Source organism: Delphinus delphis, chromosome 1, assembly GCF_949987515.2.
Source record: "Delphinus delphis chromosome 1, mDelDel1.2, whole genome shotgun sequence".
In the NCBI taxonomy this organism is placed as follows: Eukaryota; Metazoa; Chordata; class Mammalia; order Artiodactyla; family Delphinidae; genus Delphinus; species Delphinus delphis.
The window spans coordinates 4,510,306-4,534,692 of record NC_082683.1 but is presented as its reverse complement, the minus strand read 5'-3'; the positions used below and the strand labels follow the sequence as shown (position 1 = coordinate 4,534,692).

At 60.9% G+C, this 24,387-nt stretch overlaps 1 protein-coding gene across 3 annotated transcripts in view; it reads left to right on the top strand.

The window, feature by feature from the left end:
* Positions 1 to 9,140: 9,140 nt before the first annotated feature.
* PLEKHG5 (pleckstrin homology and RhoGEF domain containing G5) overlaps positions 9,141 to 24,387 on the top strand; it is a 28,482-nt gene continuing 13,235 nt past the window's right edge. For 2 of the 3 annotated variants that reach the window (XM_060028428.1, XM_060028601.1), the window contains exons 1-2: positions 9,141 to 9,262; positions 10,166 to 10,242. In XM_060028428.1, the coding sequence (XP_059884411.1) occupies positions 9,259 to 9,262; positions 10,166 to 10,242 (81 nt within the window). In that variant the 5' untranslated portion in view covers positions 9,141 to 9,258. Of the gene's footprint in view, positions 9,263 to 10,165; positions 10,243 to 20,471; positions 20,592 to 24,387 lie in introns of those variants that run through there. The other variant, XM_060028513.1, reaches the window with a different exon arrangement.

Sequence of the window (24,387 nt, the reverse complement as noted above, 5' to 3'; positions counted from 1 at the left end):
TGGGCCGGAGGAGGAGGGTGGGCAGGCGGGCAGGCGGGCAGGCAGGCATGCATCTGGTTTGAATCACTTGAGCTGCCTCTTGGCATCTTAGCCCTCAGCTGGGGGTGTGCAGGCTGCCTGGTCGGCTACCCCTACCAGCCTCCACCCCGCCACAGCCCTGGGGTGCCCCCCACCCGGAAAGTCGAGCCTTCTGCTGCCAATTCCCCTTGTCTGGGCCTCGTGCCTCTCTGTCGCCAGGCAACTGGTCGGGCCAGGGTTGGGGGCGGCCAGCTCTGCCCCCACCCAGGCTAGCTCCTTCGGGACCCCGGAAGGTTGGGGAGCCGTGGCAGGGTCACACAGAGGGCGCTCAGCAACGTGGCAGAGGCTGGCTGGGGGGACGAGCAAGGTGCCCTTCCCCCATCCGGGCTGGATTCCCACAGGGCCACCCCTTTGCCCCCGACCACCAGGCCTTCTCCCCCAGGTAGCTGTCTGGGCCCCCAAGCTGGCTTTGAGACTAGATAGTCCTGGGTTCAAATTCAAGCCCTGCTGCTTATCAGCTGAGCCAGTGTCTTCCTCTGCGCCTCATCTGTGCTCTGCACCAGCTGGTTCCTCCAGCCACCGGCCTTCTGACCTCCCTGCCCGCACCCCACCCTCTGCCCACTGAGCAGGGGGCTGTGAAGCTCTGTGACGATGCCCGAGGCCTTTGAGGCCTGCCCAGGGCTTCATGTGTGGTGCAGCCGTTGGTGTAGGTGACACAGTCTGGGGAGGGAGGCGGGGTGGGTGGGCAGCCTGAGGAAGCTTGGCCACCCCGGCGAGGGAGGGCCCTTGGTGAGAGCCCAGAGGGCAGATGCGGGGCCTCACTGGCAGCTGAGGCTGAGGCCTGGCCCGCAGCTCCTGCCCTCTGACCCTTGGAGGCCTCCCTGGGGCCTTTGCTCTGGGGAGCTGGGAGCCACGCCTCGTGCTTCCTGGGGAGGGGGCCCAGCCAGGCAGCTGAAAACAGCTCTGGGGTCATTCCACAGCACCCCATGGGTGCTTCCACTCCCCACTGAGAAATCCTGCAGGGCCCCGCTGGGGCTGGGGGCTGGGGTCAGAGGTCAGGAGTGGGGGGCTGGAACTGCTCCTGGAGCAGCACATTTTTCTCCTCTGAAAACTTATCTTAGCACAGAGATCACGGAACAATCGGACTCTTTTCCGGGCCTCTGCCGTCCCCAGACGGCCAGCCCATCCCCTTGGGGGGGGCTCCGAGGGGGCCGGGAAGTTGAAATTTGTAAAATGTCTGTAGGAGGGGAAGAAAGGCGCTTTGTGTGGGGCTGGGGCCCTGGCCATTGGTCAGCTCTGAGGCCCCCGGCCGCTCCCAGCATGCTCCCCTCCCCAGGGAGGGTCGTGCTCGCCGGCCTGTGGCCAGCCCCAGGGTCTCTACAGCCCCTCTGCAGACCCTGCACCCACTGTGTCCAGGCCTCGGGGACCCGGGTCCCCGGGGCCGCCCAGCCTCTGAGGGCACGGGCCCGGCGGGGAGGCCTCCCCGGGCCTCAGCATGTTTCTCTACTGGAAGAAGCGGGGTGCCTATGCGCTGGAGGCCCTGCCCGGTGCCCTGGCCGAGCTGGAGCTGGGGGCCGTGGAGCGCTTCTCCTGGAGTTCCACCCTGGACATCATCGAGGACCTCGGGGGTAGGTGCAGTTCCACTTTCCCAGGAGGGCGCGCAGGAGGTCCGGACAGCTGGTCTACCCTGCCGCCGCCCTCTGGCTGGAGCCTGCGGCCTGCTCACCATGCACATGCTGCTGCCCGTCACATCAGCAGCGGTGGGGGGACAAGGCCCTCCTGAGAGCCGCTGCTGGTGGAGGAGAGGGGCCTGAGCACGAGGACCCTGGGGGCCTCGGGGGCAGACAGGGCAGGCCAAGCCAGGCAGCGTGGGCCCGGCAGCTGGGCTGGGAGCAGGGCAGCTGGGCCTGGCTCTGGGCTTCAGGCCTGGTCTCTGCCTCGGTCCTCTGCCTCCAAGATCAGGGCCAGGTGGTGGGACGAGTCTTTCTGGAATGCTCATGTTCGAGGCCCCAGGACATGTGCCCTTTCTCGTATTATCCCCATTGCAGGTAAGGGAACAGAAACACAGAGAGATTAAGCCCCCCGAGAGGCAGCACGGGTGGTGCGGGGTGCTGAGCCCGGCGACCGGTGTTTGGAGGCTGAGCTGGCCGTGTCAGTGGGGATAAAGATACAGGTGGTGTCGTGCGGTGGCTGAGAGGACTTGCTGGGGTGACACATGGAGCCCTTCAAACCCCGCGCGCCACAGAACAAGGGCATGGTCCACGCTGGCTGTTATCATTGCTGTTTTATCATAGCTCCGCTAATGAGTGGCCCAGCAGAACGTTCAGCCTTGGGTTGGCGACTCCGCTTCTGTCAGGACACCAGTGCCAGTGATGGAAGCCCAGGTCTGGCTGGCAGAAGCCAGCAGGGCGCGGTGTCTCGGGCCTCATTTATCTCCTCTGTTGGCCTCATCTGGGGCCCCAGGCTCTGGCACGCCCCCACCCCAGGCCACAGGCCTGGAGAAGCAGGAGCCTCTCAGGGACACAACTTCCCAGCCTGGCGTGGTCCTTCCCTGACCCCTCCCTGCAGCCAGAGGGCACGGAAAGTGATGGCTAGGCCTGGGATCCACCACAGAAAGAGACCACGTGGGGCACGGGTTCCACAAAGCAGGGCAGGCAATGCTGCTCTCAAGGGGGAGAATGGATGCCTGGTGGGCATAAACGACAGCTGTCGAACCTGAGAGGGGGCCCCTCTGGGCAACCTGTCCCGTTGGCCAAAGTGGACGGAGGGATGTGGCTGCTTGGAGGGGTGGGGTGGGCACAGCGCCCACCTGTGCAGGAGGCTGGGCAGGGCATGGAGCAGGGGGAAGCGCGAGGACCGCACGGAGCAGGCGCGGGCCAGCCTGGCAGAAAGCTCCCCGTCTCTTTCAGCCGGGCACTGTTCTGGAACCAGAGGGTGGGTTGGGGAAGTGGCCTGGGGGGCAGACTGAGTCCTGTCTGCTTGTACGGCTTCACCTGGCAGGTTCCTGTCTACTGAGGCAGGGAAGGTGGCTGAGGTCCGGCATGAGGTCACACAGCCAGTCCCAGACACAAGCCAGGGAGGCCAAGCAGGGGTCTGTCCCCCTCTTGCTATGTATCCTCTTCATCTCAGTCACTGCAAAGTGCCAAGCTTTCCTGCTGCTGGGCCCTCACCCATTCCCGGGGCTTTGGGGCAGCCCCTGTGAAGCGCGCTCCTGCTCCCCTGCCCCCAGCCTCTCCAGGCAAGCAGTCCCTGCCATCTGTGGGGCCTCACAGCTCACAGTTAGCGGGCACTTGCCCCGTGCCAAGACTTCCCTTGGCTCCTAGAGTCTTCACGCCCACCTTTGGAGGCAGGGACCATTCTTGGTGGCCCCTTCCTTTGCTCTGGAAGGGAAGGCAAGGCTCAGTGGGGTGGTGAGTGGTGGTACCCAGATCCACAGTTCCCGCCCTCCGCCTCAGAGCCGCAGGACCAGGCCCACCATCACGACCCCGTGCCTCTTGGCCCCGGCTGGGAAAGAGGTCCCAGCACACGGTGCGTGGGTCACGGCGCGTGAGCCGGCCTTGGCGGCGAGCTGAGGCAGGCGGGTGGGAGAGCAGGCACACAGCTGTCTATGTGGGCTCTGTCTTCTGCACCCTGCCAGCCCCTGGCCTGGGCCCAGTATGGGTGGGTGGTGGGTCCCAGCGCGATGGGGTGGGGCTCGTGCCCGGAGCGTGATTGTCCCGAACGGGAATCACGCCCCTTTCCGCAGTCCTGCTCTTGCTTTTCTCGCAGCCACTCTCTGTTCCTCCGAGGAGCCTGGGGGGAAGCCCATGGCAGTGGGCAAATGGGCAGGTGCCCACAACAGCCTCGGCCAGAGGAAGTGGCAGGCGGGCTCCAGGCCTGTGGGCAGGAACTGTGTGGATGGTTTCTTGGGCCCCAGAAAGGGATTCTGAATGTGTCCTCCCACCTCTTCTTACTGAGTCCGAGGCGTGTGGGCGGGCGGGGCAGTGCTTGGGGGTCTCTAGGCTCCAGGGGACGATGACATCTTCAGTCTGGGCTGCAGGCAGGGACAGCATCAGAGACCATGGTCCGGGCTCCTTCCTCCAGCTGGGTCCCCACTTGACGGCCCTACCCCACAATGCTACATGGGGCTTTGGGAAGGGGACCACATTTCTTTCCCAGGCCACCTGTGATGCTCTGACCAGAGTCTGGGGTAGGGAGAGGCGGATGGTTCCTGGGGTCAGCAGCCATTTGCCCAGGACACACCCCTCTGGCTCTCGGGCAGGTTTGGGTCAAATCTTGCCCTTCTGCAAGCTGCCCTGATGACGGGGTTCAGTCCTAGCACAGCCCACAGCAGCTGCCCAACGATAGATAGGCTCCCAGGAGGGCTGGGTTTGCGTGGGAGGGGGCATTCAAGGCCACAGCTGCTTCCTGGGAGGGGCAGCCTTTGCCAGGCCAGGCCTGGGGTTGGCAGGTGATGGGCAGGGAAGCTCTGTCTTCTTGAGGTTCATTATGCCAGGGGGTGCTCAGAGGTGAGGGGCTCCCCTGAGGAATGACAAGGGTGGTACGCTTGTCTCAGCCTGCAGCCAGCTGGGAAAAGGGGTCTTATGTGACAATGGGGGGATCATTTTATGTGTGCCAAGCACCTAACCATGTCAGGAACCATGGGGGCACCATAGGGGCAGTGTGGCCTGTTGGTTAGGAGCACAGACTTGGAGTCTTCCAGTCCTAGGCTCAAGTCCCAGGCTCATCACACACTAGCTGCATGACCTTGGGCAAGTCGCCCAGCCCTCTGGGCCTCAGTTTCCTCATCTGCAAAATGGGCAACAATCAACACACTTTCTTCTCTCGGTTGTTTGGAACAGTGCTATCCCCTAGAACTTTCATCATTTAAATTTTTTTACCAGCCACATTAAAAACAAAAAGCAAAAAAACAAAAAACCTAAAAACAAGCAAGTGAAATGAATTTTAAGAGTATGTTTAATCAACCCAGTCTATTTCAAAAACATTATCATTTCAACTTGTAAGCCGTATAAAAAAATCCTCAATGAGATTTGATTTTATTTTGCTTTTTGGCTGTGCCGCACGGCACGTGAGATCTTAATTCCCCAACCAGGGATCGAACCCACGCCCCTTGCAGTGGAAGCACGGAGTCTTAACCACTGGACCGTCAGGAAGTCCGCATCAACGTGATTTTACATTGTTTTTTTTTTTTCTTGCACGAAATCTTCAAAATCTGCTGTGTATGTATAGCGCATCTCAGTTTGGATGAGCCCCATTGCACATGCTCAGTAGCTACAGTGGCCAGCAGCTGTCCTTTGGGGTTAGCCCATGCTGCAGAGGGTTTGACAGTGAAATGAGACCATGTGTGAAAAGCACAGAGTGCCCAGCAGGTGCTGGGTAGGTCAGAGCTATGGTTATAGGCAGGTGTTTCTGGAGCAATCTGGTGGGGAAGAGAGGTCCAAAATAACAGGTCAATTCAAAGGCCCATCCCAGGACAGTGGGATCTAGGAGGGAGCGATTCATCTGGAATTTGGATATTCTGAGATCGAGAGGCCTTCCGGAAGGTCGCTGCATTCAACTTGGGCCTTAGAGAGTGGGCAGGATGTCAGTTGACAGTAGACAGCGATGGGAAGGATGTGGCAGAGGCAGAGGAACAGAACCAGGAAGGGCTGGGCCGCGGTCAGAAGCTCAGTTCCGTCCCAGGGGAGGTAGTGAGTAACAGAGGGAGGGGGCTGGAGTGAGGCGATAGGGAGTGGTGGGGACTGTGGAGGGTGGAAGGGTGTGTGCCAGTCTAAGGCAGACACAACTGGGGAGCTGGAGCCATCAGGAATATGGGTCCAGAGCTGCCAGGCTCCTCTGGTTTGTCCATGGAAGCCAGAAATCTGGATTTTTATGTGAAATCTGACTTTTCAAAGTTGGCAACCAATTCAAATTCTTTTGAAGCACTGCGCTTCGCCAAGCAAAACATGTCTGCCGGCCGGCTTCTGCCCAGGCGCCCTGCCGGCCAGTTGTCGTAGAGATCGTGTTGGAGAAGGAAAAGCGGCATCGTGTGACTAAGATAGAGGGTGGGGGACGCTGGCATGTGGGCTTGTCTGCCTGGCTGAGGGGCCCTGGCTTTCCCCAGGATGCTGGGAGCCGCAGGGGCCCGAGGAGGCCAGGAGGGCAGCTGGGCTGTTTCAGACCCGGAGAGACGACATCTGGCACCCTGGGGGTGGGCAATTTCCAGGTTCCAGGTCTGCCTGGGGCTGGCCAAGGGCCAGCAGCCAGAGGGGTACTCTGGGGCGGGGACCCTGGGGGGAGCGAGGGCAGGTGGTGGAGGCGGCCCCTGGGAGCGTACCCACTCAGACTGACTTTCTGTGACCTCAGGGCTCCAGGGCCCAATAGGAGTTGCCCGTCTCAATTCAAATTCTCAAGAGAGCAAGTCTAATTGAACAGGCTGGCCCAGGCGGCCACCTCTGGCCCAATCAACTATGTCCAGGGTATGTACCACCTGGTACGACATCTCCCCCTTACCACACCCACCCATTCTGCAGGGCTGCAAACCGGGCAACTTGTCAGAGGGGAGCCCATGGCAGGCCTGGGGTGGGGACAGCCCGTCCCGATGCCTGATTCCTCCCTGGCCCCCAGAGGCCCGTCTCTGGGCCCTGAGAGCTAGCAGGGTCCTCAGCGACGTTCCTGTGTTTGGAGTCTCTGGGGAGAGAAGCACACCTAGGGGCTCTAGGAGGCTGTAGCTTTCATGTGGAGTGCGGGGAAACTAGATTCCAGAGGGGCTGGGCCTGAGCAGTCCGCAGAGGGGGCGTCTAGAAAGCAGACTGAGCACCTTGAGGGAACTGAAAATGGAGGGGGGGCTGGGGGAGGGTGGGAGGGCGGCGGGGTTGGGGGGATGCTAGAGGCCAGAGAGGTTAGCCAGGTAGAACTCCAGTGCTTGGAAGAACCAGGACAAAGGACTCCAGACCCCACGACCACCCCACGGTGGCCGAGGGGAGTCTGGCCCTGGAGTGGCTGTGGCCTGGGGTGGTCATGGCAGGACCCAGAGGGCTGGCAAGGCAGCTCCAGGACCCTGTGGTGGCGTAAGTAGCCCAGAGCCTGCTGAATTTAGGACCAGAATCCAGAAGTCTTGGGACAAAGGGGGTTAGAACCCAACCCCAGGCCCTGAGTTGTGAGAACCCAGGGACTCAGGGTTACAAGCAGACCTCATTTGGCTGAGTTCCCCAGATTCAGGTAGGGTGCATGGGCAACTCCCCCAAAGCTGGCTGCCGTCTCCAGGTCCCTGGAAATCCAGATGGCAGAGGAGCTGCTGCCGGGTGGTGGAGAAGAGCCCTGCTTCCCACCCGACCCTTGAGCCAGCTACGGCTTGACAGGCAGGGCTGGGGCAGGGCCAGCAGGATCGCTGACCCCAGGGACCCCGTCAGGGTCCTCACAGGGCTGTTTCCCCCCTCAGCTGCCCCTGCCTCCGGGCTAGAGGCAGGACAGGCATCTCTGGCCCTTCAGACAGCTGAGATTCCGAGAGGGAAATCAGAACTGTGTGATTCTGTGAACTGAGTGAGGCAGGGCCCGCCTGAGAGTCCTGAGAACTAGCAGGGGCCCTTCTCAGAACGCCAGGTTCCCACTGCACAAACAGCAGACTGGGGGACACTGGGGGACACTGTGCTGTCGCTTCCCTCTCAGCCTGGAAGCTTCGGAACACCGAGCAAGGCCTCTTGCGCAGCTGCTCCCTCAGCCTCCTCGCCCCGGCCGTGCCGGGCCCCACATGAGGCCCCCAAGACTTGTCAGGGTCACCAATGGGTCCCCAGTGCCCAGCTTGGGGCTAGGTACATGGTGAGCCCTCAGAGGACCCTTGCTGTATGTTTGCTGAGTGAATCCAGAGAACCCAGAAGACTTGGGATCCATCACAGTGCCCTCTGTCACAAGTCCCTGAGGGCAGGGATGGGGTCCTGGTCACCCCTGAGTCCCCAGGGCCAGCCCATGAAATAGATGCGCGTAGAAAGGCAGGCACCCTACTCTGGTTGGGGAAGGGGCCAGGGGAGACTTTGGGAGAGAGACCCGGGTCCCATGGGAAACTGGGTCTTCCATACCTGGATCTCATCTACCCAGAGCCTCCCAGCACCAACCTGCAGGTGGGATGGGGTCTACGCAGGCTCAGGAGAACTCTGAGTCCCTTGGGAGAGTCTTGGCCACCTCCCCCAGGCTCCATTTCTGAAGTGAAAAGTGTTTTGTAAACACTAAAATGTTGTCCAAGTATCTCGTGGTGCTATTTACATAAAGTACAAGACCAGGCAAAACTAATTGAATGAAAGTACAAGACCAGGCAAAACTAATTGAGACAGAGGTCAGGACAGCACCCCCTGGGGGGTGGGGAGTGGCTGGCAGCTCCCATGAGGGAGCCTCCTGCAGGGGGGCTGGTGGTGCTCTGCTTCTTAACCTGCGGGCTGGTTATTTTGTAAAAATACGTTTTGTGAAAATTTTCTGAGCTGTGTACCCATGAGAGCTGCACTGTTCTGTACATATTTATTTTATACTTCCATAAAGTTTTTAAAATGCTAACCAACACAGAGATGATAGTAATAAAACAACAGTAGCCACCAAGCCCGCTCCATTTACGGAACCCTTACCCCACAGCCGACAGCATCTCTAAAGGAGGAGAGGGTCCTCTGCTGGGGGTGGAGGACAGAGGGTGCAGAGATCTGTCCTGACCTGCATGCCTATCTACAAGAAGGCACCGTTTCCACTTAGACGGTACCTTTGGGGCCAGGAGAAATAGCAGAGTTGTCTAAAATGCCTTCATTCCCACTTTCCAGGAGATTGAGAAAATGTCTCCAGACCACATCAAAAACAGAGGTGTTTTCTTTTGAGGTGGCTGGGAGGCTGAGGGAGTTGAGGGGCGGAGGGATGGCCTTTGGTCACACCCACGACTTTTCAGAGAGGAGGGGAAGGCTCCAGTTGTGGGGAGGGAGGATGGGTCGCGTCCTCCCGGCAGATACCCCGCGCCCGGGGGCAGGCTCTGCCCAGCGGGGGTCCAGGCTGAGGGGCGCAGGGGGCGGGGCACGGAGTCCCGCCCTCCGCAGGCGGGGCCGCCGCTCGGCTCCTCCCACCGCCCACCTGCCCCGCCCCGCCTCTAGCCGCAGAGGGTCCCGCGGCCGCGGCGCTCCGGCCTCTCCCCCGGCGCTCGGCGGGCGTCCGCCCCACGCCGCCGTTGCGCTCGCCCCCGACCCGCGGCGCCCCCCGCACCGCCCGCGTTCCCGGCCTCCCGGCGCCTCTTCCATGGGTGAGTGCGGGGCCCCCGGCCGGGCCTCGCCATGCAGGCCGGCGGGCCTGGCCGCCTCCGCGCCGGCTCGGGGAGGGGCGCGGGCGAGGGGCATCGCGGGCAGGCCGGGGAGTTTGGGGCGGGGGAGGATCAATGGGAGGGCAGGGCCAGCTCCTTCCCCTCGGCAGGCGGGGGCTCAGCCTGCCGCCTCCTTTGGGGAAGGCCTGCTCGCGGTGGGAGGTAGACGCCGGTCTCGGAATCAGGGATGCGGGGGTCCAAACTGTGCCCCGTGTTGGGGCGCGCTTCATCACCCCTTCCCCTGGCCCTGCAAGCTGACCGGGGCGGGCAGCCTCTTTCCCCCCTTCCTTGTCCCCTCCGCTGCTGTGCCCCAGGAGGAGAGGCAGCTAGCTTGGAGGGGACCAAATGCTGGGTCAAAGACGGACAGCGGGTGAGGGGGACCACCCCAGGATTTTGCGGGGGAGACCATCAATAGAGGCAGCGATGTGGAGGACAGGGGTAGGAAGGGATCTTGGGCCCCTGGCATCCCCCTTCCCCCCGTAGTCTTGCAGGGATCCCCCAGGAACCCTGGGGCCCCAAGGTCACTGAGCCACCCCCCTCCCCAGACTAGTGGTACAGAGAGAGGGAGCTGCTCATTTCCAAAGACGTTTTCTCCCCCTGGAATCTGGATACTTTCCCTGGGGAGCTGCTACAAGAAAAGGGCTCTGCTAACAGATTCCCGTGCAGATAAGTTGGCATTTAAAAGAGAAAGGGACACTGCCCTCCTTTGAAGGGTGCATTGAGGAGACGGCCCCACCCATCCTCTGGTCGGGAGGCTCCTGGGGCCCCGGGGAGCCTGGGTGCCCCAGCCTGGGCGCACCCTCCCTGGGCCCCGCCCGACTAGTAACCCTCTTCTCTCCTTTTCAGAAGACCGGAGCCTGGCTGAAGAGAAGGGGCTGTGCTGTGAGAACCCCGACTGCATGGACAAGGGGCGGGCGGCTAAGGTAGGGTGGCTGGAGGGCCGGGGAGCAGCTGGGGGCAGAGGGGACAGGGCTCTAACCGCACTCGCTGTCCAGGCCCGGAAATCCACAGGGCCCTGGCAGGGGTGCAGCTGGCCTGGCTACAGGGTCGTGTGGGTTCAGGGGTGGGCAGGGCCGCAGGGTGGCTGGCTTAGGAGGCAGAGGGGCTGACCCCAGTTCAGAAACAGTGGAGCGGGGGGGACTTCTGCAAGGGCAGCTGGAGCAGGGGTGCCCCAGAGCCCTTTCCTGCACTGCAGTCCTTACAGCCCTGAGGTGACGGGAGCTGCCGCTCTATGTCACAGATGAGGAAACTGAGAATCAGCAAGAAGGGACACCCCCCCTCCCACCCCCCACCAAGGTTCCATTCCAGTGCCCAACGGGCACTCTTCCTGGGGCACCAGGCCACTCTTCAGGCCTGGGCATGGGTCAGGGACACTTTGGGACTTTGTGATAGTGACTATGGGCCTGGGGATGACAAAGGGAAGAAGGGACCAACTGGTCGTGGAGTGTCAGGACTTGGGAGCTACGAGTGGACAAAACAAGAGGGATAAGGATAGCAGTGACGGCGGGGCACTTCTGCCTGGTTCGTGCTGGGCTCTGTGCCTTCTGTGCTGTGGCAGCTCTGCTGGGAAGGTGTCGGTCATTGCCCTGTTTTCCAGATGAAGATACCAAGGTTCAGAGAGGTCCTGTGACTTGGAGGAGGCCCCACAGCTCAGGAGAGACCGAGCAAGGGTTTGAACCCAGGTTTGGCCCTTCCCAGCACGCATTTGAGTGACAATAGTTGTAACTGCCACAACTCACTGTGGGCACTGAGGACTCTGTCTCCTCCCTCTAGCCTTCTGACATCTGTCCTGTCATTATTCTCATTTATAGTTGAGAGGTAGCAGCCCATCTAAGAACACATCGCTAGGATGTGGTAGAGCTGAGATTGGAACCCAGAACCCAGATCTGTATGGTGCCAGAGCCCTGTTCCTAACCAGTGTGTAGCTCAGCTCTGCCAGCTGCAGGAAATTAAAAATGCCACCCTGTTACCCCCCTCCATCCAGACACACGCACTTACATTCTGCACAGGAAGACCACGGTTAGAAGGAACGTGGAGGACTGTTCCGCGGGCGGGGAGAGGAGGGGGAGGCTTCCAGTTGCCGTGGTCACCAGGCAAGGGGGTGGCTGTGATGTCAGATGCAATCTGCTGGCACGGTTGGTGCCTGGCATCGGGGCTCTGGTGTTGGCTGGTTGCCTCTCCCCCATATGGGGGCTCCTGGCAACAAACTGGCCTCAGTTATCCTCAGTTACATCCTGCCAGGGGCCTGCAAAGCCTTGGGCCCTCTGCCTGACCCGCAGGGATGACAAAGGGGGCCAGGCCACACTGTCCCAGCCTCTCCTGTGGGCAGCTGCTCCTCCTGGGGCGGGCCCACAAGCTGCCGCAGGAAGGGCCAGGGGTGAGGCCTGTGAGATGAGAGCTGGTGTCAGAGCATGTGTGGGCCCTCTGCAGCTTCCAGGTCCCAGCCCTGGGCTGCCTGCAACTCAGCATGGCTGACATTGGCACCAGCAGCCAGAGGGTCACCCAGCCTGCAGGGGGAGAGCCCAAGTCCTATCACTGGTGGGACCCACTCTGGGACAAATGACACAGACTTGGGGGACAAGGATGCCTGAGCCATCAGAGGGAGAAGGGCTAGTCAGGGAGGACATCCCGGAGGAGGTGACCTCTGGTGGAAGTGAAAACATAGATAGGCAGAGCAGAAGGCAAGGGCCCTCCAGGAAGGGGGGACTGCCACAGGCAGAAGTACAGAGGCAGGAAAGAAGGGGTGGGAGGCAGGTCTTGCCAAGGGTATGAGCAGGCTGGAGCAGAGGGTGAGAGGAGGTGAATGACACCCAGGTCTGGTGAGAAGGAGGAGAGAAGAATATCCTATTGTTGTTTTCTATTTTCTGGCCGTACCGTGTGGCACGTAGGATCTTAGTTCCCCGACCAGAGATCGAACCGGTGCCCCCTGCAGTGGAAGCGTGGGTCCCAACCACTGGACCACCAGGGAAGTTCCAGAATATCCTATTGTTGGTGATAATAATAACCAGCAGGCAGGTTGTTGGGCCCTCATGCTTGTCTCACTGAACCCTCGAGGGAACCTCAGAAGAAATGCATTATTATTATTCCCATGTGAAACATAAGGAAACTGAGGCTCAGAGAGACGAAAGAACTTGCCCACATCCCACAGCATGACTGGCACAGCTTGGCCTGGAGTGAGACGGAGAGCATCGTTCTCCCTCTCCTCCCCAGCCATTCGAGGAACGGCTAGCAGGATGTGACTAGCTTTCTGAAGGAGATGACGTCATTTATTCAGTCACCAAATCAGCTTTAAGCACCTGCTGTGCCACACCTGGTTCTAGGCCCTGGAGATCTCCAGGGAGCAAAGGTTCTGCCCTCCTGGAGCTGCATCCCAGCCCCACTGGGAGGAGGAGGGAAGTGAGGACTTGGGTTTGTCAAACTGGCCCCCCAGGCTACCCTGAAGGGCCATCTTCCAACAGGGCTGGACCCTTCCACTTCCTGGCCCACCCTTGAGGGTTTTTTTTGTTTGTTTGTTTATTTATTTATTTGTTTATATTTTTGGCTGCGTTGGTCTTTGTTGCTCGAGCACCAGCCTTCTCTAGTTGAGGTGAGCGGGGGGGGCTACTCCTCATTGCGGTGCGCAGGCTTCTTATTGCAGTAGCTTCTCTTGTTGCGGAACCTGGGCTCTAGGTGCGTGGGCTTCAGTAGTTGTGGCACATGGGCTCAGTAGTTGTGGCTCATGGGCTCTAGAACTCAGGCTCAGTAGTTGTGGCGCACGGGCTTAGTTGCTCCATGGCATGTAGGATCTTCCCGGACCAGGGCTCGAACCCGTGTCCCCCGCGTTGGCAGGCGGATTCTTAACCACTGCACCACCAGGGAAGCCCCACCCTTGAGGTTTTATTTGAGCCTCTCCTGGGTGCTGGGGCTTTTGAGATAAATCAGCCACCTCACCCCTACCTCCTGTCCCTGGAGTTCACTCTAGAAGGATGGGGATAACCAGGATGGGCTTCCTGGAGGAGGCTGCTGGTGTCCAGAGAAATGAGGGGGTATTGAGCTGGAAGAAAGCTGAGTGAGCCAGGAGGCTTTCTGAGGATGTAAGGAGCGAGCAGGGCTGAGGAGGGGCTGGGGAAAGGGAGGCAAAGCTGAAGAGGGAACACCCTGATGTCCAGGTGAGGCGTCTGGATTACCTGCCTTGGGGATGACCGGAGGGAAGGTGTGTCCCTACCCTTCCCCAGGATGAAGATGTATAGAGTAGCCCACACCTGGGAGCTCCAGGGTCACAGCCCACCCCTTTCCCGCTGCATGACCCTGGGCAAGTCACTACACCTCTTTGAGCCTCAGTTTCGTCATCTGGAAACTGAGTTTTCTCAAGTTGCAACAAGGGTGAAAAAGAGGGTTTACGTGTGAACTGCTTAGCACAGTGTGGCTTGCTGCAGGTGCTCAAGAGGATGCTATCTGCAACCACGTGTCCATCTTCCTTGCAGGGGGAGAGAAACCCCTAGACTTCGTGCGTGTCCTCCTTCCCCTCCCTGAGATCTGAGACCTCCTTGGGTCCCATCCCAGACCCCAGCCAACCCCACCCAGCCAGACAAATGTTTATTACACATCTGTCCAGTTCCCAGGGCAGGTGTCCTGTCGGGGAGACGGAGGAAGTGTTTGCTCCCTCTCTCCCAGGGTGCCAGGTGGTGACACGGTGGGGGGCCCCGCCCTGCTGCAAGTTAACCACGGGGCAGAGTCTGGGCTCCCTTGAGCTGGGCACTCTGATGAAAGTCTGTACAGGGCACCTCGGGTCACAAGGGGACATGGAGGAGGGCTGACACTGGCCTAGGGGACCACATTTGAGGGGGCAGAAGACTTGGGGGTGTTTATCCTGGAGATGGGACGCTAGGACATCATCCTTAAAGGTATTAGTTCTAGCAGCCGCCATTTACTCAGCACCTACTGTGTGCCAGGCCCTGCTTTAGTGCCTCACCACAGGGACCTCATCTAGTCCTCACCCGCACCCTGTGCAGTAGGGACCACCCCATCTCCATTTTAGAGACAAGACACTGAGAAACAGGGAGGTGCGATGACTTGCCCAGGCAAGGCCAGAACTCAACCAGGTCTGTCTGTCCTCAGAGCCTATCATTTCTAAGGAACTGTCAGGAGGAAAGGGAGGTGAGTTTTTCTGCATGGGTCCCAAGGGGCCTGGCAGGGAGGTGAGCTTTTGTTCAGTATAGGCAAGAGTTTCCAACAGCTGAAGCTGTTCCCTGATGTATAGATAGTGAGTACCCCACCCCTAGAAGTATTTAAGCGGAGAGAGTGGAGATTCAATTTGATGACTTCAGAGCTCTCTTCCAGCTTAACAGTGGGCTGTGAGGTGGCAGGGATGAGTCGGGAGGGTGGTGTGTGTGTCTAGGGGAGGGGTTGTCAGATGAAGACCAGTGGCCACAGGGCAGAGGAAGGGGTGGATCTGAGGTCCCTGTGGAGAAAGAATGGGCAGGATGTAGTGAATAATGGGAGAGGGAGTGACCTATTCTCCTGGGCAATGCTTTGGGGGTAAGAGGTAGGAGGCCAGCCAGGGTGCCCTAGAGAATGGCCAGATTCTGGGGATCTCTGGAGGTGGCTGGTCTGTGGAGATGCTAGTCAGCTGTAGACAGGGGGCAGTCCAGTGTGCAGCTGGAGAATGGGGCAGGACCAGAGGAGCAATGCAAGGGGAATTTGGGGGCTTTGGCTAAGTAATTTGGAGGGGAGAAGGTGAAGGCCTGGGGTGCCCAAGAGGCAGAGACAGAGGACCCACCTCATGCTACCTGGCGGAGATGAGCTGCTCTGGTGTGGACCAGCCCCAGGAAGGTCAGTGCTGACAAGGAGGGTAGCTCCCATTAGGAGGGGGCTCCAGCAGCCTGGAGGCCCAGGCCTGGTGAGGGGCCTGACGGAGGTGGTCTAGAATTGGCAAAATGCAGGTAGGCCTGAACCCGGAGGCTCCCGCGGGGGTCCCAGTCCAACCACGCCCATCTGCTAGCTTCGGTAATTAGGGAAGCGGGGAGGTGTGCCTGGGGCTGGGTGGCCTGCCTTCTCAGTGGGATCCCTGTGTCCCCAGACACTATCTCCACCTCCAGTCCTGAGGGCAGAGTTATTCTAAACTCAAGATGCTGGGAACCACCAAAGGGCGGAATGGCCCCCTTTTTCAGGACCTGCTAGGCGTGGGCCAGGAAAAAAGAGGGAGGCACGGAGCAAGGCGGGCCCGTTTCTCAGGCGCCGTGGAGGGCGCCGTTCAGAATCCAGCGGAAGCGAGCCTGGCTTGGGGCGATTCCCGTGACGGGCTGGGCCTGCGGGTTCCCCCCCACCCCGCCTGGACCCCGGGGGCAGCGTCCCGCCGCGGGCCCTAGGCGGAGGCGGGCGAGCTCGGGTCTTCAAGCCCAGGTTAAAGACTACAGACTTTGAACTTTTCGCAGGTCTGTAAAGGGCAGCCCCCTCGGAAACAGTGACAAGCGCCTCCTCCCCTCTGTCCACAGCGCGGACCCTAGATTAGCTCCAAGCGCCGGCCGGCCCTCCTGCCCCCCCCTGGGCCGCCGGGTGGGGCGCCGGGCCCTTCCCGGGACCGCAGACCCTCCCCCGTCCCAGCCGGGCGCGCCGATGGTACGTCCCGGCCCGCCCAGGTGGTAGCGCCCGCGCCGGCCTACCGTAATTCCCCTACGCCCAGCGCGCCTAGCCGGCGCAGAGCGGACCGAGCCCGCCGGGCGGCTCCGGTCCCCCTCTCCCCGCGGCCCCGTCGGACTCTGGCAGCCTTGGCCCGAGCCCCAGCCACTGGGGAGGAGAACCTTGTCCCTAGGTGAGTCTCACGGGGAAGCTGGGGTCCGGACGGGGGTGGGTCCGGGCGCCAAGACTCTCCCTGAATGAATGGACAGAACCCTGGGTGGAGGGTCCCGCACAGTCCTAGGCCAGCAGGTGGGTGTCGATGGGCGCCACTGGCCTTGCCTCCGCTTACTTGAGGGTGGAATGGGCTCCAGCGCCCGCCTCCACAGTGACTCTAGGGTGCGGTCGGCTGGGAGACATGGTCGTGAGGAGTCTGCAGGGCCCCAGCCCTGGTGTGAGGGCTGCTGGTGGGGCGAGGGCATCTGAAGGGGCTTTGGCGCGGCTTGGTTGGGTGGTTTCGGCGACCTTGCCCCATCTGGGCGTCCGAGTCGGTCCCAGGCGGAAAGCCCTCTCGAGGCCGGCAGGGGGCGCGAGAGTCTGCACCTCAGGCAGCCTGGGCCAAGCCTGGCCCCCGCTAGGGGGAAGGGCAGAGGGACAGGACCCACGAAGCCAGGAGAGGCCCTGGCCCACCTTGATGAAAGACTGAGGACTTGGAGGCCCAGGGGGCCCAGGGCCCCACAGATTCCTCCATTGCCTTCCCCAGGTTTGGGGGGCTCTAGGAGGATCTCACTATTTCTCTGCCCCTTTGCCAGAGTCCAGGCACACAATGGGACCCAGCAGCCATCCCTAGATAGAAAATTCTAGAGAACTGGCCAGTGCCCTCTTCACACAGGTGGGGAAGGGCAGAGGGGTAGATGGGCCCCAGAAGCAGGTCTCCCGCAGCCCAGGCCTGTGCTCTCTGCCCCACTCCCTCCCAAGGAGCCTTTTGTGTGGCTCTGAAGAAAGAGGCGCCAGGAGAAGGGCACAGGCTGCCACGCCGGGGTCCTGTGCAGGGACTGGGCAGGAGGTGAAGTTCATGAACCACAGCCTTTCCTTCTCCCCCTAGCACCGACCAGTCCCAGCTGTTCGGCTCCCTGGGGAGGAAGGGGCCTTGCTGGCTTCTGCAGCTGGTGCAGTAGGGCTGGCCTGCAGAGAGGCGCTACACCCCTGCCATCTGCCCTGCACAGGGCAGGGCCTTAGGGCAGGCTCTGCGTCCGGGTGGACCCCAGGGTGAGGGGTGAGGGGTGAGGCCGAGGCCTAGGGGCAGGGAGGAGCCAGGTGGGCCGCTGGGAGCAGGAGAGCAGCCTGGCAGAGCTGGCTCCCCACCGGCCGACGTGCCCACGCGTGCGGCCTCCACCCCTGGATTTCCAAGGTACCAGATGGGGCCCTGGGGCTGGTAGTCTCCCAGGGGAGCTTAGCTCGGATAGGGAGCCCCTGGGCAGGGGTATCCCCCTGGCCAGGGAGCCCCAACTCCTGGTTCTAGGCCAGTCTTCTGTGGACAGAGCACAGAACTGGCTCCAGACGTTGGACCAGACCTGTGACCTCTCCTAGACAAGGAGCTCCCTCTCCCACTGCAGACCAGGCTGGGGCCCCAGCCCACTGTGGGGGAGGGGATGCCCACAGGCCTCTGCTTTTCTGGGGCTGGGGAGGTGGTGCTGGGCGGGAGTGGGAGGGGGGCTCCTGCCTTGGTGACTCCATTATTCATCAGCCCCAGCATCTGGTTTCTCGGTATCAGTTTCAACAAGCCAGTCCTGACTCATGAGCCTGGAGCTGCGGCTGGGCTGGGGAGGGGCCCCCTCCCCAGGGAGTCAGGGGCCGGGACCTTTTGGGCCTGCGCATGGGCCATTTCAGCTCTCTTGTGTAGAGAGGAGGTGGGAACCTCAGAGCCTGATGAGGCCTCCTCCCTCCCCTGGTGCAGGGGCCTGGGGTGCCTTTCCTCCCCTGCTCTGCAGGTTCCTTGACCCTGCACTCTTGGCTCTGGCTTTCTAAGGAGCAGCCCCAGCCCTGGATGGAGGACCCAGGCAGGAGCATGATTCAGGGTGGCCAGAACCTGGTCACTCAGGTGACCTCTGGTGACCTGCCCTGGCCCAGCCCTGATGGTCTCCACTTGATGCAACCTGGTTACCCTAGGCCAGTGGGCTTGGGGATCTGCCCTGTCCCCAAGGGGGTGGACCTCAAGGCCCTGCTGCCCAAACCACCACTTGGCTGGCCTTCATGTCCCCATGCCTTCCCTGTGCCTGAGGCACATGGGTAGTGGTCCAGTGGGCATCTGCTGTTAGTACAAGTCACTTTACCTTTCCGAACCTCAGTTTCTTTGTCTGTTGAATGGGGGTAGTACCAGTGTTTCCTCCTTATGGTCTTTTAGAAGAGTGAACAGGACTTGGCACAGGCCTGGGCACTTGGGACTGCTCAGCGGCTGGCCACGGGGGGCAGCAGTAGGGGCAGGGGGCATGTGCAACACCTCCAAGCTTTGAGGTGGAAACGGACCTGCCTGGGGCCAGCAAGCCAAGGTCGTGGATGCTAGGAGGAAGGAGAGAACCTGTGGACAGGCAGTGGGGAACGCTTTGTTGACTGTTGGCCACAGAAAGGGACATCCTGGCCAAGACCTTTCAGGCCCCAGTGGCCTTCTCTGGCACGAAGCCCCTTCCTCTGCTTTCATTCATCCATTTATCATCTAGTCTGCACAGAGCATCTACGGTGGCCAGGACTATTCTAAGTGCCGAGGATGAAGCGTGGGCCAGACAGCCAAGACTCCTGGCCACTGGAGAGGATAGTCTAGCAGGGAAAAGTGATAATCAAGAAATGAACAAAGAAATAAAATAATTTCAGGTAGTAATAGCTGCTTCGGAGGAAATAATTCAATGTAAGGGGTTTGAGAGTTCCAGGATAAGGGGCTATTTATTTTGAGAGATGGGTGAAGGCCTCCTTGGGAGGTAGCAGTTAAGGTGGGGCCCAGTGCCAGCTGTTGGAAGATCAGGGGCACATTGTGTCCCAGACAGAGAATGCAGAGGTGCAGGCTCTGAGCTTGGTGAGTTGTAGGGATGAAGGAATCCAGCACGGTGGACCACCCTGTGGAACTGGCCAGACGGCACGGTAGGAGCCAGGCCACAGTTGGGATTTTATTTTAAGCAAGATGGGAAGCCACAGGAGGGTTTGTGGAGGAGTGACATGATCAGGCTTTAGTTTACAAGAGATCTGCCAGTGGTGTGGACAGGGGGATGGCCCAGGATTTGGGAGCAGAGGGGGTCCTGGAAAGCTCCTGGCCCGAATAAATTGCTGCTCTCCCACCCTCTTTCCACCCAGAACCAGATTGAGGGGGAGCTGACTAGGGGATGGGGGGGGGCTGATGACAGCATGTCCCCCTCCCCCATGGGTCCTGAGGAGTTCCCCAGGGAGGCCATTCCAGAACCTCAGAGTCAAAAGTCTGGGTGTCAGTCCTGCCTGTGGACTTTTCCCTCACTTTATCCGCCACGCGATGAATGAAGATAACAGTGCCCGCCTCCCGGGAATGAGTATAAAAGCGCTTTGACAACCTACAGTGGGGACCCCGGCACCCCAATCCTGGTCGGCGTCCTCGCCAGTCTCTGATGAGCGCCCCCTGGCGGTAGGGCACCCGGAAGCTCCCGTGTGGCCCCTGGGCCGGAGGGACCAGCCCGCAGCAGCAGGGGCCTCACAGAAAGCTGAGTTGGGCTGCGGGGTTTTCCGCGACACCCCCGTCTCACTGTGCTCCTGGAGGCTCCCCAAGGACTACCCTCTCCGCCCCGCGCGCCTGCCTTCTGCCCGCCGCCTCCACCTGTGGTCACTGGCGCCCCTCTGCTCCTCTGCCAGCACCACTGGCCTGGGCAGTGGGAGCGGGGGTCGCTTGGATTGTGGGCGGGCACTAAGAGGACCCCCAGGAGGGCCTCTGAGCGCCGGCTGTGGCTGAGGCGGGGAAGTCGGTGGTCAGAGCAGAGACAGATGTCCTCGGGGCTGGACAGGGAGCGGGGGTCTGAGGACCCAGAGAGGGATGTGTCCCTGGTCTGGTCCCCCCTTTTCTGCCGCCAGCATTAAGGGAGCTCCCTCAGGGGAGGGGATAGAGGTCCCCCGGGCTGAGGCTCTGGGGCGGGGGTCCCCAGGGCTGGGGGAAGGGACTGAGATGCCCTTTCGGCCGGGAGGGATCTCCTGTGCCCCAGCCGTTTGCGTTGGGGTCGGGATGGAGGTCTGAGCAGAGTGGGGCGCCCGCGGGACTGGGCGGGGGCCGGGATTCCGCAGTCAAGGCGAGGGCGTTTGTCACCGGCGGGCCCCCTGCCCCCAGCATCCAAGGAGTTCCCCTGGAGGAAGGAGGAGGTCCGGGAGGGACCCTCTGAGCCCAGGACCTTTGGGCCGGGGGTCAGAGCCGGGCTGCGGGCGGGAGGGTGGGTGTTCCCCGCCCCCGGGGTCCCGGCGCGCTCAGCGGGCGGGCGCGGCCGCACAATGGCAGGAAGCGGGGCTCCGCGCTTTGTCCGGCGGGCGGCGCAGACCGCCGCTTCCTCCGGCCGCCATGGGGACGGGACCCGGCGTCTCCGGGCGCCGCGCGGCCTCCAGGCCGAGCCCCGGGCTGCCCTCCCGGGACTCCGAGCCCGGCTGGGTGGGGGGTCGTGGCCGCCACGGGGAAGACCAGGTAGGGGAGCGGGGGGCCGGGCGGGGAGGCCGGGGCGGGTGCGCGCGCCCTCGTCCGCGCGCGTCTCTAAGCGGATGGACAGGCGGCGGCCGAGACCCCTGCCCCGCGTGCACACCGCGGGGGTGTGGGGGGCGATGAGGGCCTGGGGGCCTGGGATGTGTCCCCCACCCCGGCACCAAGGGTGCCAGGCAGCGGAGGAGACCGCCAGCGCCTGGCCTTTTGTGTCCGGGGCTGACTCCGGACACACCTGTGGGTCCCAGGCCCTGGACTGGGCCACCCCTCCCCCTTTCCTTCCTCTGCAGGCCCTGCCCACACCCCTCCTACTCCTGCCTCTGGCCAACACCCTGGTGTGACAGGGAAGACTGACTTCTTGTGCCCCCATCCCTGTGGGGATCAGCCTAGACCATGATCCCCAAAGGGCCCGGCCCCCCGTTATTTGTAAAATTGTGGTCCGTTCTTTGGCTGTGGAGATGCAGCATGACCTGGCTGTTCTATCTGGTGGGCTCGCCCCTCTCTGGCTGAGTCCTGGGGACCTTTGGTCCTGGACCCTGCTGTCTGTCTCTGGCTGGCTGGGGTGCTGTTAGCCTCAGAGGGTGGGCGTGGTGGGCAGCAAGGAGGTGGGGAGTGGACCCTGGGTCTGAGAGAAGAGGCCCAAGAATCTGGCTTTGGGAAGGGGCTGCCCTGCTATAGTGCTGGGGAGACCCCCAACCCCGGAGGGGATGGAGGTGAGAGAAGGGGTGGGGAGCAAACAGTGTGGGCTCTGCCCGCCCGAGGGGTGTTCTCGGAACTTCATCCTCAACCAAACCTGCTGAATACTCACCTGCTTCAGATCCTGGGCCTGACTCACATCGCCCCTGGTGTCCCTGAGCCTGGGGGCTGCTGGGAGGATGGGAGCAGAGGGGGTCAGCCACCAGCTGGGTTCCCGTCATTATTATTAGCATTAGTGTCTGGTAGTAATAGTAGTAGCAAGAGGAGAAGGAGAAGCTGTGGCGGAGTTAAACAAGGCCCAGCACGGTGCTGGGAAATGAATATTCCCGAGTCTCTCCAGCCCAGTGTCTTTGCAGGGCAGGGTACATAAAAGGTGCTTGATAAATATTTGTTGAATGCTAAATCTGCCTTAAAGAGTGAATCTCTGTGAAATCTGCCATCTATATACTGGATTGGTTTAAAAACGAAATTGTGGCACAGAACCAGGGACTTGGGCTGGAAGGGTCCCAGAGACCGCCCCCACCCAAACCTTTACAACCTAGCATGGCTCCTGCCATGTCCAGGCAGGAGACCAGGGCCTGGGCAGCTGGTAGGTCCGCAGTCCCACTGCCCAATGCCAAGCCTAGAACCAGAAAAATGAAGCTGTCAGGGAAATGGCGAGAGGCCTGGAAGGGGTCAGGGGGGCACCTGTGCCAGCCTGGCTGCCAGGCTGGACACAGAGGGTAAGAGGGCTGGCCGAGCTGGCAGGCTGTGGGACTCCTGGGAGGAAAAGACAAGTGCTTTCCCCAGATTTGTTGTCAAGAGGTGATGCTCACGGCCGTGGGTCCCAGCATCTGCAAAGCTAGGCCCTCTGTCAGAAGTGCCCCGGGGATGCCACAGGGTGGGGGGCAGAGCCATGGAGGAGAATAGGGGTTTTCACACTTTTTAAAAAATGTTTTGGGGGCTTCCCTGGTGGCGCAGTGGTTGAGAGTCTGCCTGCCGATGCAGGGGACACGGGTTCGTGCCCCGGTCCGGGAGGATCCCACATGCCGCGGAGCGGCTGGGCCCGTGAGCCATGGCCGCTGGACCTGCGCGTCTGGAGCCTGTGCTGCGCAACGGGAGAGGCCACAACAGTGAGAGGCCCGTGTACCGCAAAAAAAAAAAAAAAAAAAAAAAAAAAAGTTTAGGTTGGTTTGTTTGTTTAGTCTTTTGGCCACACCACGCGGCGTGCAGGATCTTAGTTCCCCGACCAGGGATTGAACCCGTGCCCCCGGCAGTGGAAGCGCGGAGTCTTAATCGCTGGATCGCCAGGGGAGTCCTCACACTTTAGCAGTAGATCAAGTGAAGATAGAAACAGCTGCTCTGCTTGGAGTGCCCCTCACCCTTGCCTCCAGCGCCGAGAACACACTTGAAGACCCCTCAAGAAGGGTGTGGAAGTGTGGGGCGCCTGGTGCTCTGGCTGCCATCGGGAATATGGGCCATAATGCCCAGGGCCCAGCCCCCCAGAAGCCAGACCCCCCTGGAGCAAGTGGCTTCTGTAGTCTGCCTCCTGCCAGCTGTCATTTCTGTGTCCGTGTCCCCTTTCTGTGTGATGGAGGAGTGGAAGGGACACAAGAGCCAAAACACCAACCATAAAACTATTCAATGTAACTGATTTCCTCTTGTCTCCTTAGCCCCCCAGGCTGGCCCGAAGCCAGCCTCCCCCACTCCTCGCTCCCTTCTCCACTGCCCAAGAGATGGTGTGAATGTGGTGAAAATGTGGGCTCTGAAGCTACATACCCTGGGTTCAAGTCCTGACTCCACTGGCTGTGTGACCTTAGACAAGTTACTTAACCACTCTGAGCCTCACTTTCCTCATCTGTAAAGTACAGACAATCGTAGCCCCCACCTTCTGGGATGAGGATTCCCCCAGTGCAGCCCCAGGCACATGAGGACCATGTTATCAATGATCAGACTTTTTCAGCTCCCTCTTTCCTCCTCTCTCGGGCCACTTTCTCTGCTGTCTAACCCATCCTCACCCTGTCTGTCATCTTGAAAATCTCTGATCGGACTCTCTCCAGCCAAGATCTCCAGTGATCCTCCATCACGCTACTTAATAATTGAACCAGTATTTATTGAGCGGCTAGGACTGGCGACCAGGCAGCCAGCCCGACGGGCCAAAATTGCTGTCCTTGTAGTGCTGGCGGTGTGGAGGCAACAAAGTGAAGCGCACGGACTGTCCACCAGTGGGAAGCCTGCAGGAGAGAAGGGCGGCGGGGTGGAGGAGGTGACCGGGAGCGCAGAGGAATGAAACCTTAGAAGGGTGAGACGAGGACTTGTGAGTGAAGGTCTGCAGGAAGGGAGGCGGCTGGTTGGTTATCTTAGCGTCTGAGGAAAAGCATTTCAGGCTGGGGGATTAGCAGAAGCCCAGGCTCAGCGGTGGAGCACGTCCGAAGAAGCACATCGGAAGGCGGGAGGCTGGTGGGCGCGGTGGACAGAGCCAGGATGGGAGAGCAGGAGCGGAGGCCCCTGAGGTCACCAGCCTCGGCAGGAGATGGGCAGCCGCTGTGGAGTTTTGAGGAGGTACGTGTGACTCCTCTTTGACCTGGGTCCCCTGTGGCCGCTCACGGAGAGCAGACTGGGGTCAAGGGCGGAAGCAGGGAGACCGGCTCTGAGGCCTTGTCACCCCGCTGAGAGGCCCTGGGGGCCGGGGCCGGGCCCGAGGTAGCCTGGAGAGGGTGGCCGGGTTGAAGCTAAGGATTTAATGTCTGCGGGTGGAGCCCGCAGAAGTGTTTGCCTGAGTGGGGGAGTAACAGAAAGATCATGGGTGTCCCCAAGGTGTTTGGCCTAACGTATTCTTGTCCTGGGGCTGCCGTCACACATCAGGGTGGCTTTAGAGCAACAGAAGCTTGTTCTCTCAGTTCTGAGGCCAGAAGTCTGCAATTAAGGTGTGGGCCGGCCGTGCTCCCGCTGAAGCCTCCAGCGTAGGATCCTCCCTTGCTTCTCACAGCTTCTGGCACGTCTAGGAGCTCCTCAGTGTTCCTTGGCTTGTAGGTGCATCAGTCTCGTTGCTGCCTCCATTGTCACATGGCCTCCTCCCTGGGTGTCCCATCTCTGTGTCTCTTCTCCT